Genomic DNA, 11,901 nt, shown 5'->3' with positions numbered 1-11,901 from the left:
GAGCCTGACTGAGTGAATTATTCATCTTCCACAATCTGAGCTCAAACATAGATATAAAATAAGAGCTGTCACAGATTGGGCAGCTTCGTTTCAGCTGCTGTGAGTGACAAAATGCCACCCATATCGGTACTTGGAGCGATCCAGATGCTGGAATTAGCGAGGATGGAATAACAATGGAATCCACAGGCAACTGTCACAGCTTCTCTGGCACTGCAGCACCTCACCTTTGAGGGTGGCTGACGTCTGCAAGGTCTTTGGCTCATGCTGGTGGATGGTTTTGAAGATGTCTGGGTCGGCATTGAAGCGCTCCCGGTCGTTCTGCCAGAAGTTCCCTGGAGACAGCAGCAGGCAGCCGTGCTCTGGGAGCAGGTTCCGCAGCTTCTTGAGGCCAGGCAGGAGATCTGTGACCTGCAGGCAAAGCTCCTCCAAGCTCCTGACTCCAGAACTGAAAGGCAAACAGGGGGGAGTGGGACCCAGACTGCCCCGCGTGTGTTTAACTCTCCCTAAGGAAAGGCAAAGCTGCCCAGACGGACACTTCAGGGACCTTCCTCGCTGTGTCGCTGCTCCTCTTCCTCACAGCTGAGGGCCAGGAACCTGCTTCTCCCTGGAACTGTGCACAGGCTCCAGAATTCCATCCCCACCCCTCTGGGTGCTGCCTGCCCACACAGCTCTCACTGCCCACCCATCCTCAGCGACACAATTCCCACTCGCACATTCTCCACTCAACAGAGAGTCTGTCTCCCTGGAATTCTCCTTCCAAGTCCTCAGAGCCCTCTGCACCCCCCTCTGCACACACAGAACAGGATGTGCTACAGGAATCCCAGCCAGCCCTCCCAAAGTGGATCCCCTGAGGTGCTCAGAGTCCCCAGAGCGTGCCAAGGACTCCTGTCCCACCTGGCTGTGCTGGCTTCCCAACTGCCCTGCTTTGTGTGGAGAGCAGAACTTCTGAGCCTCAGGGCTTCAGAAATCCACACAGCTGTAACTGGTATGAACTGGGACCTGTGTTTGCTCCCAGACTTCCTTTGCCACAGTGACAGAATCCTTATCAACCCCCGATTCAAGCAAAACTCAGCTTGGGATTACACGAGGACCTGGTGTGAAGGGTCAGGGACAGAACCAACTGTTGGACAGACACGGAGGAGCTGCTGGTCCAGAAGAGACAATTCCCTTCTTGGGATACAGAAACTGGGGGGATCTGCTCAGGAAAGGTGTATTTAGCAGAGGCCAAGTGAAGAACAGAGACCAGTCCCTGCTGGCTCCGGCCTCGCGGCTCCCAGGAAGGTGGTTCCAGAGGAGAGTTTTTCTACAGTAACTACAAAGAGCAAACCCAGAAATTATTAAATGATGATTTGGCTTTGTGAGCACTCCCTCTAGAACCTATTTCCAGTGGCTGTCTGGCACTGGAAAAGTCACAGCTACCAAAAGGCTGGAAAATGCACCTGAAAAGAGGTGTTTGTAGGGACAAAAGCTTTGGGAAGGACAATGTAAAGGGACTGAAGCAGTGATGCCTTTGGCAGCAGCTCCAAGGAAGAGCCAGCTGACCATATGTAAAGTGATAGATAAGGCCACAAAAAAGAAGAAAACAGCCCTCCTGATGGTTTCCTGGAAAATCTCAGCTCCTGGGGAGACATTCCCAGAAACTGATAAAAGGATTAAAAGGAAGAAATGGGGATAACTGGACCCTTGGGCCTATTTCATCTGTCTGTCACCCCAAAATTAGTTTGCTGACTACAACCACTCAAACTGCCTAAGGAAAATGGTATAAAAAGATAAAAAGAGATTGGACCCAAGCAGAAATCCTGGAGAAGTTCCACCCACGCTGCAGAGGGAACTGCCTGGCTGCCCTGGGCTGAGATATTCTCCAGACACAGACACTGAGTTTACTCGTGCTCCACAGCACTTCAACATTTTTACTCATTGCTTCACTGTCAGTTGCTTTTGCTCCATGGGGTGTACTTGAGTTTTTTGCTTTGCTGATTCTATGTAAGTTGTTCTGCTTCCCTGGAAGTTGCTTTTGCTCTGGCATGTGAGCCCACACTTTGTGTTATAATTATTATCATCACTACAGAGTTTCTAAGTCCGCTGTTTTTGCAGTCAGACCCTGTTCCAGACACGATGAACCCCACTAACTGTCACAAATTTGTATTAATAACGGTGTTATTTAGTGAACTGTTGGAGTGAGGCTGTTTTTAGGTGCTGGCAGTTTAATTGACGGGGAAATAACTCCCAGGAAAACCTGCTGAGGGGGTTTCCTACTGCTGTTTGGTGCAGTTCTTACACAGGAGGATAAAATCAAATGTCCTGTCCTCTCAGGGAATCTGTTCAGCAAAGGTGAGGTGACAACAGACTGTTTTGGACATTAACAGGCTTTGATCTCCTGGGGGACACTGACAGACACTGATAAATTAATACAGGGTGGGCAGAAAGTTCTTATTTTCTGCCCCTTTTAAGGTGACAGGAAATGGCACCAGGAAAGCGGGGTGTCGTGAATATTCTGCTGCAAAAATGCAAATTTACTGAAATGCTTTAAAAAGCTGAAGTTCTGAAATGCTGGGACCACCTTAAAACTCCACCTGCGAACCCCAGAGAGCAACTACTGCTAAAAGAAAAGACTCCTGTTGGTGTCAAACAGCCCCAAAAGTCTGTAACTCACCCAGAGATGGGAATCTGGAAAGGACATAGTTGCTGTGATAATAGAAAACTCTAATTCTACTGAAAATCAGAATTGCTGTTTTGCACAATGATTCCTGCTCTCCAACAGAGGAAGCAAAAATGCAAGAAAATACAGAGAAACTGGGATTTCAATTCCAACAACAAAGTGCGTTTTGTGCACAACAGAAATCTACAATTTCCCCTGTTCCTGAACTGATGGGTGATGCTGAATGTGTGGGTTGGAAATCAGAAAGCAAAGTATTAAAGTTATCGTTATCCTGTAAGAGGGAAACAGGAGAAAAACCCACAACTCCAGTTTCCCACCTGGTTGCTAAAAACAAGCTGCTTGGAAGGGAACAACCTGGAGTTTTCACTGGCCCAGCAGCCCTGGAACAAAAGGAGCTGCAGGTAAACCAGGCGTTAACTGCTAAAAAAAAACCAAAACTGTTCAAGTTTTCCTGTGTTAGAGTTTTCCTCCCTCTCCAGGAGTGCAACACCCCCAGCACAGAGAGAGCAGTGAAGAGACTGCCAGAGAACTTCTCTTGAATGTTTAACTCCTGTGACAGGCACAGCAACCAACTCAACGCTCTAGAAATTATTTCTTGGTTTGTTTTTTTTTTTTAATGATTGATTTATAGTAGGATGAATTTTTCTAAGTGATTAAAAACTACTTTTAAATGATTAGTTTATTAATTCTTGTGATGTGTTTGCGTTTTCATCGAGAAACACTTGTTGGAAGACCAACTATTAACCAACTTATATAAACCAAACCATGTTATGTACTGTTAGTACACATTTTAAGAAGTTTTTTCCTCTTTATTAAATAAGAGAACAGGGCGGAAAAACCTTTCACCTGATGAAAATGTAACTTTATTCCAATCAAATAAAAATTTTAAAATTCAACCAAATATGACTTGGAAGCAGATACCAAGATTTATGCATATCTGAAGTTATATAAATATGGATTAATTTTTCCAGTTCTTCCTCAGGTAACTAATTTTTTTTCTTCCTTCCTTAACCAAAAGGAAAGACAACTACGGGATGCAAATATGACCTGCAAATAAAATACAAAAATCCTATAACCATTTTTTAAAAAAAGAAAATACTTATATTTTTGTACTTTTTATCTCCCTTCTCTTATCTAAGCTAATCAATCCTTGTTAACAGAACGTGATAACAGCTATTTATCCACTGGGGAAAAAAAACAAAAAAAAAGAGGGAAAAACAAGTTTAACAATCCGTGCTTGCACCTTGTTTATAACAGAAACAAGGTATAAAACTGTCGTTTAATCTTAGAAAATTGATGTGTGAGGGGGTGGTCAGAAATAAGAAATGTGTCCTTCTAAGTACACTTCAGCTACTTGTTATAAACAGAAATGGACCAGCACAGAGGAATTAACAAGCACATCATCTCGATGGGATGCTAAATTAAAAACGATGCTTCAAATGCACAACAACAATCTTACACATTGCTGTAAACTACACTAAAAAAAGAAAAAAATATATGTGCCTCCTTTTTTTAAGCATGAATATTGACATATTTTATATGTTTAAAGGTGTATTTTAAAGTTATGTCAATAACTTTAACATATAAATAATAACTTTAAATAATAACATATAACTTTAAACATATAAAATATGTTTAAACATAAAAATGTGTTTAAACATATAATGTATATATATGTACAAACACATAAAATAGACCTCCAATTCCCAAGTGAGTCAAGCTGTGGATGCAAAATAACATTTCCACAGTGACACAGCCTGCTCACCATCCCTGACACCCTTATGTGTGGGGCGCAGTACCCTGAGAACAGGATTGAAAGGGAGCTCTCAAACATTCATATTTCATTATGTAATTGTAATTAGATAAATATCATATTTATATTTAATATTTAAAGAACAAACTGTTGATGTGAATGTACTGTACGAGAGCAAAAACGATTTATTTGTGGAGGTGACGCCGTCACAGCCCAAGATTTCTGTCTTGACACTGAACAAAACTGGGATCAATTAATATTTCTCCCAATAAAAATTTAAAAATGGTGCTTTGTGACGGTTTGGATTTGGTTCCCTGCCAAGTGCCCGAAAGTTACGACAGCAGCCCCCTTCCCCCTGCTTTCTTCCCTTAGGTTAAAGGAAAAGGGACTATAAAAATTAAAGAACCCAAAGTCAAGCTGCTTATATAAAAATATATCTATATTTACGCAAATTACAGTTATGTACAGTTAAGATGCTATTGGCTACTTCCTTGGTTACAAACTGGTCACCAGGAAGGCCTAGACTAAAACCATCACATTCTCTTTATTTCATACTATTTTTACGTAACACTTATATTTTGCGTACATATACACATATACATATTCGTATATAGTCCTTGTTCATTCTTTAGAGTACTCATTTTGTTGTAGAAGAATTAGTGTTAGCATTAGGATTAGTTTGGTTTTTATTCTTGGTCTTTAGGTTACAATCACAGTTCTGGTTTTCAGGGTTTGTCTCTTGGTTTGGGCTGGTTTATTACTGGATACTGGCATTAACTGTTCAGGCCTTTTTCATCTGGTGACTGGTTTCTTGCAAAACACAATTTAAAGTACATGATTAGTTTTTTTCCAAGGTTAAATTTTTTGGGGTACGCAGTGGATTTTTTCCATTTTTTTTTATTACTCACTAGGTATTTTTGGGCCCTTGAGCGAAAACAATTTCACGAATGGGTTTGTCTTGGTCTGAGGAAGGAGTAATCCAAACAGCCTTTTTTAACATATTTTTTAGATGGATTGCTGTAATTTTGTTTTTATCTACAGTGTGGAGGGATTTTGCTTGGGCAGGACTAGCTCGATTGACAGAGTTTCTAGTGTTAATAAGTCAGGTGGCTTTGGCTAAGTGCTTGTGTCAGTTCTTGAAAGTTCTCTCAGTGTTTTTAGAGTTGTTTTTAACAGTCTATTATACTTTTTAACTTTCCCAGCAGCGGGTGTATGATATGGAATGTGATATACTTATTCAATATCATGCTCCCGTGTCTAAGTGGCCGCCAGATTATTTTTGAAATGAGTTCTGTTGTTTGATTCAATTTGGTTTGGAGTGTCATGTTTCCACAGGACTTGTTTTTCAAGACTTAGAATGGTATTTTGGGCTGTTGCATGTGGCATTGAATATGTTTCTAACTATTTAGTAGTCGTTCCTACCATGGTAAGCACATAGTGTTTACCTTGGTGGGTTTGTGGTAATGTGATATAATCAATTTGTCATGCTTCTTCGTATTTATACTTGTCTTAGTGTTCACTACATTACAGGGGCTTTAATCTTTTGGCTTGTTTAATGGCAGTACAGGTTTTACAGTCATGAATAATTTGGGAAATAGTGTTCATGGTTATATTCACCTTTCGGTTTCGTGTTTATCTGTAGGTGGCATTTCGGCCCTGATGGCTTGAAGCATCATGGGCTCATTGAGTTAGGAACAATTTTTTTTTTTTGCTGCCAGTTTAGGTCTACTTGTGACACTTGGACTTGTGCAGCGTGGTTTGTCTGTTTGTTATGAGCATGTTTTTCATTAGTTCCATTTTTGGGCACATGGGTATTTACGTGGCGGATTTTTACATTCAGTTTTTTTGCTCTGGCAGCGATGTTTTGCCATAAATCGGTAGCTCAGATGGGTTTTTTTTTACGTCTTCAATTTATTTTCTTTTATTTGTTTAGCTATTCCCATAGGGTATTGGTCATTATCTACGAATTGGTGTAGAGGTAGAGCTTTGGTCATTTTTCTTTTTCTGCAATGTCTAGGGCTAATTGGACAGTTTTGAGTTCTGCAAACTGACTTGATTCACTTTTACTTTTAGTGGTTTCTGCCACCCGTCGGGTGGGACTTTACACAGCTGTTTCTTTAATGAAAAATACACTTCTATAAAACTTCTTTTAATTGGGTGCTTGTAGATAATGTCACTGCGGATACAAGTAACCACTCTAATGTTTGTGTGTGTAATTCTGTTAACATCACAAAATGCAATTGGAATTATTACCAATTTTGGGAATCTAATTATATTCTAATTCAGGAGTTACAGCCTACCCCCACGAGTACGAATTTCATGCTGCTAAAAGAGACTGTTGCAAGATGAGGACTTAAAACAATTGATAAAAGATGCCCAAGAAAATGGACAAAAACCTAATTACTCTCTATCACAAATAGGAGAAATATATTGTGTGACAAAACGAGTGAAAAAGGATGGGGAACACCCTTTCCTGGTCTCCTGCAGCTGCCAGGATCTTCAGTCAAATGCTTCATCCCGTTATTGTATTATTGATATTAACCTTCTTGCTTCTCATCCTGGTAATTGTATTATCTATTAAAATTTGAGTCATTGTGAAACAATCAGCCCATGAGTCACCTGCACAAAATCACATCCTACTGCACAACTGTCACTGGAATATTGTGAGGTTCCAGTGAGGTGACAGATAAGGCCGCAGAAAAGAAATAAAAGAAATAAAAGAAATAAAAGAAATAAAAGAAATAAAAGAAATAAAAGAAATAAAAGAAATAAAAGAAATAAAAGAAATAAAAGAAATAAACCCCCCTCCTGATGGTTTCCTGGAAAACCCCAGCACCCAGGGAGACATTCCCAGAAACTGCTAAAAGGGTTAAAACCAAGATATGGAGATTTCCTTCTGCCCCTTTTGATGTGACACCCCACACTTGGTGTGTCCCTGCAGGGATGCTGTGGGGGCAGGAACTGGGTTAAACCACAAACCCCAGGTCACTCCTGGGTTTACACGGAGAGAGCTCAAAGCTCACCCTGGGCTGAGGAAAACACACCCACAGGGTGGTCCTGCCCAGTCACACTCAACAACCACAGCTCCTCCTGCTCTTCAGTACAAAAGAATATAAAGTAGAAGATAAAAGAATATAAAATAGAAGATAAAAAGAAGCCTGTCTGTAAATCAAGGAAATCAACTTATGCTCAACTTTGATAGGGACAAAAGCAACTGACAACAAGAACTTCATAATGACTTCAAGAATTTACCTAAAAATCTTTCTTGAAGTAGCAGAGCCCATCACCGAAATGGTGACCTTACCCCAGGGTTTGGGTCTAAATACTGAGATGTTTTTCTTCTGGCAATAATAATAATAATAATAAAAATTAAAAAAGTGATAGTGTTGCGTCCATGTTGCATCACTGCTCACCAAGGGCAACCCCAAGGGGAGATAATGAGAATACAACGAGAACCAAGGGAGAGATAACGAGGGGACAGCACAGTCCTGGGAGCAAGTTGTTTCTGCCTTGGAACTGGGAACAGATTATCATTCCATAGGATAACGGGGGAGAGGGACTGGGCACATGGACAGAAGGTCAGGCCATGGCTGTGGGGGCTGGCAAGGCAGAGGAAAAACAACTGAATCTGTATTTAACAGTAAAAATGGCATTGCTAAAAAATGACCCTGGGAGCAGCAGCTGGGGAAGGGCAGGGTCAAAGCAGGGAACATCACGAGGCAGAGGAGCCAGGTGGAACGTCAGGAACGAAGCAATGGAGGCTGAGCAGTGGATCCTCCCTGACTGCGAGAGCTGCAGGACAAAGAATGAAGGAAACTCCTGGCTGGAAAGCTTTGGGATGATCTCAGCACCTTCATCCTCACTGAGCACCAAAGGACACTCTGGGAAGCCTCTCTGGCCTTTGAGAGCAAACCCAGGCAGGAGCTTGGCCAGGAACTCCACAAAACCTGGAATTCTCAGACAAAGAAGTGGAACTCAATGGAAAATTTACTAAAGAAAAACCACCAGGGTAATTTATGGTGTATAAAAGGCACTCTTGCCTTGCCAGGGCTGGGGGAGGCAGGGCAGGTCTCATCCCCTCGGGCCCTGAAGCTGTGGATGCAGCACCACAGAGAAAACGCTTTAATTCACAGCAAAGACATAAAACTGGTGCAGGAAGTGTCCAAGGCCAGGCTGGATGGGGCTTGGAACAGCCTGGGATGGTGGGAGGTGGGTGGGACTGGGTGGGCTCTGAGGTCCCTTCCAACCTGAACCATTCCAGCAGTCTGTGATTATTACGTATTTTTATTAACAAGCTGGGATAAGACCCAGGGACGTCTGCCAGTGCCACACCAACAGTGCCAAGGGGAGGGCCCAGGATGGCACATGGAATGCTGAGCATCTCCAGCGAGCCAGGAGTTTTATGTTTGGCTTAACAGACACAGGTTCAGAGTGGGGAGTGTGAGTTCTCCCTGGAATTATCTGGAAGCAGGGGAAAATCACTGCTGTATAAAGACTGCGGCAGGATAAAACCAAGCTGGTATAAACCAGTCCTAAAAACAGCTGAAGTGAGAGCCAGGAGAAGGCTCCTGCCCACGTGGAATTCCAAGGAGCGTGGCAAGGACAGAGGAACTCACTGTGGTTCAGACCTGGTGTGGCTGAGAAGGAATTCTGTGACAATGAACCTGCTCTAACAGGGATCACCCTGGAGGCCCCTTCCGGACTCTGACCAGAGGATTCCTGAGGATTATCAGTGACTTATCTGGCGGACAGGGAAGTTCTCCAGCACAAATGGGAACTGTGCTGTGTGAGGATGGATCCCATACCCCTTGTCAGCACCGCTCCCTCATTTTCCTTTTAATTTTGAGTGTCGCCCAGTCAGAGCTCACCCTCGGACCCCGAGGCAGCGATTCACAGCCAGGTGTGCCCAGCAGCGGGTCCCTGTGCCTCACCTGTCCCTCAGGGCGTGGTTCCTGACCTCCTCCACGAGCTGGAAGACGCGGGCCAGCGGGGAGCGGAACACATCCACGGCCAGGAAGTTCTTCTGCCACGGGGACACGGTGGCCTTCACGAAGATCTGCTGGATGTAGGCCACGGGAGCACCCACGTACTGCGGGGGGACAGGGGCACAGTGAGGCTCTGGGCACAGGGAAGCTCCCAGCAGGGTCAGGCACAGCCTGGCACCCCTTGGGAATGGCAGCACCGGGCTGTGTGCCTTTCCCTCAGCAGAGGGGGAACACGACAGGACTAACGAGCAGAAACAGAAAGGGTGTCACTCCAAGAGGCAAAATGCCACTGATCACTTTGGCAGCTGCCAGGGGCACCCCTGTGGGAGGCAGGGGCTGCCATTCCTGCTGCCTTTGGTCCTGGAAGGGAAGGCAGAAGCAGGGACTCACTGCCTCTCGCAGACACCTCATGGTGCTGCAGACCCCCCCAGTCTGTGCTGGCAGGTGGGATTAGATGATCTTGGAGGCCTTTTCCAACCTACAGGGCTCTGTGATTCCGTGTGAATCTGCTCTGCGCTCAAGTGACGTCCCTCAGAGTGGCAGAGAACCCGGGCAGCGCCGGGGGCAGCAGGGGCAGCAGGGGCAGGAACCCCCCCAGACTCACTGCCCGCCCCAGGCTGCTCCCAGCCTGCCAGCCTGGCCTCGGCCACCTCCAGGGACAGGGCAGAGCAGCCTCCTGGGCACAGCTCTGCTCCAGGAGGGCACAGTAGCACGGCAGGGATACCCAGTCCTGCTCCAGGAAGGCACAGCAGCACAGAAGGAAGGCACAGTAGCACAGCAGATCCATGCCCATCCCACAGCAGATCCATGCCCATCCCACAGCAGATCCATGCCCATCCCACAGCAGTAGGGCCCAGCAGATCCATGCCCATCCCACAGCAGTAGGGCACAGCAGATCCATGCCCATCCCACAGCAGTAGGGCACAGCAGATCCATGCCCATCCCACAGCAGTAGGGCACAGCAGATCCATGCCCATCCCACAGCAGTAGGGCCCAGCAGATCCATGCCCATCCCACAGCAGATCCATGCCCATCCCACAGCACTCACCCAGTCGGGTCTCTCGGCAGGCTCCCCGGCTGGCACGGCGCTGCCCGGCGCAGGGGGGGTGTAATCCTTGACGGGCGTGCTGAACTCCACCGGGCCCGTCCCCGGCAGCGGCAGCTTCAGCAGGGGGGAGCTGCGGACAGAGCGGGACACGCTGCGGCTGCGGCCTCGGCACGGCTTTTGAGACACGAGAGCTCAAAACACGACCCAGCCCGGCCAGCGCGAGGTGAACTGTGCAGGACAGGCCACGCAGCCAGAGGGCTTTGGCTTTCCTGGGGACTCAGCAGTGTCTTTCTCCCTTGGAAAGGGATAACTAGAACGTGAATTCCTCCATCGCCTCAGAGTTAGTTCTGCTAAAAACACCGAGCACAGCCACGGCTCAGTTATTGCTAATCCTGCACACAGCCAGGACATCCAGCGCTTCCCAGGGGCTGCCTCCCTGCCCCAAACCCTTTAGAATCCTCTCATTTTCCTCATTTAGATTGAAACCATTTCCAGAACTTCTCACTGACTTCATTTGTCCTCAGTGCACTTTTAAGGGCAGCAATGAGACACCAAAACAGCTTCGAAATACTGAACTTCTTGTTCCTTTGCCCCCCCAGCCTTCGGTTGAACGTAGCAGCTGTCCCACAGCGAAGGCTTTAAACTACTCAGAAGTTGAGAAACTGGTGATTCAGAGAATTTAGAAGCGGCTTGGTAACTCCAGAGACTCTCAAAAGTGGTTAAAAGCAAATCAGGACTGAAGTGGTGGGACAAGTGAAGCTGCCGACACAGAGATCCCTCGATGAGCTGGGACTGTCAGCCCTGAAATGAACTGCAGAACAACCTGGGTCTTTCCATGGCCTTACGATTCCTGATATATTTTCCTGTTTATAGGTGAATTTTCTGGCAATATTTCCAGAACAAATATAAAGGCCTTGGAATTGTTTTCATGCAACGCTCTGCCCACTTCATTAGGGTTCAGTTTGGATCATCAAAGGCCAGGGAGGAACAAGCAACGAGGCCTCAGAGTGAACAACAAACAGCCAAAAAAAGAACAATGAAATCAGAAGCAAAGCTTGTCAGATTTGCTCTTTATTAGTCTGACAGAAACACAACATCTACTGATTATCATTTCCTTGTGGAACGGGAGGGAGGAGAAAAAGGAATAATAAAATACAAAAATCAAATCCAGAGATAAACAAAGCACAGAGACTGATCAGACTGAGGGGGAATGATTGTTTCCCTGAATGATTTCAGTGCTGGTGAGTGTGTCCAGAAACCCCAAGGAAAACACTCGAGATTCACACCCCGTGTTTCTGCAGAGGGGGATCCCCCGAGTCACCTGCGGGTTTGGAGGGGTCACAACAAACACCTCCCGTGGAACTGGAGTCGTTTAAAATCAGAGAGACTGAGCACCAACAGCCAGAGCCCTGCAGGAACAGTGTGGGGCACACCTGGAGCAGCACAGGCTGGGGAT

At 45.6% G+C, this 11,901-nt stretch overlaps 1 protein-coding gene across 1 annotated transcript in view; it reads right to left on the bottom strand.

Annotated features, from left to right (window-relative positions):
• The window catches only part of SCAP (SREBF chaperone), a gene marked incomplete at its 5' end in the record, with an annotated part of 22,030 nt that extends 11,411 nt beyond the window's left edge, over nt 1-10,619 (bottom strand). Inside the window, 3 exons of the mRNA XM_027909756.1 lie at nt 225-445; nt 9,344-9,501; nt 10,446-10,619. Coding sequence (XP_027765557.1) covers nt 225-445; nt 9,344-9,501; nt 10,446-10,619 — 553 coding nt within the window. The remainder of the gene's footprint in view (nt 1-224; nt 446-9,343; nt 9,502-10,445) is intronic.
• Between the last annotated feature and the right edge of the window lie 1,282 nt (nt 10,620-11,901).

Source organism: Empidonax traillii, unplaced genomic scaffold (assembly GCF_003031625.1).
Source record: "Empidonax traillii isolate 1590-97213 ecotype Southwest subspecies unplaced genomic scaffold, ASM303162v1 scaffold2370:size25974, whole genome shotgun sequence".
NCBI lineage: Eukaryota > Metazoa > Chordata > Aves > Passeriformes > Tyrannidae > Empidonax > Empidonax traillii.
This window is presented reverse-complemented; position numbering and strand designations above follow the sequence as displayed.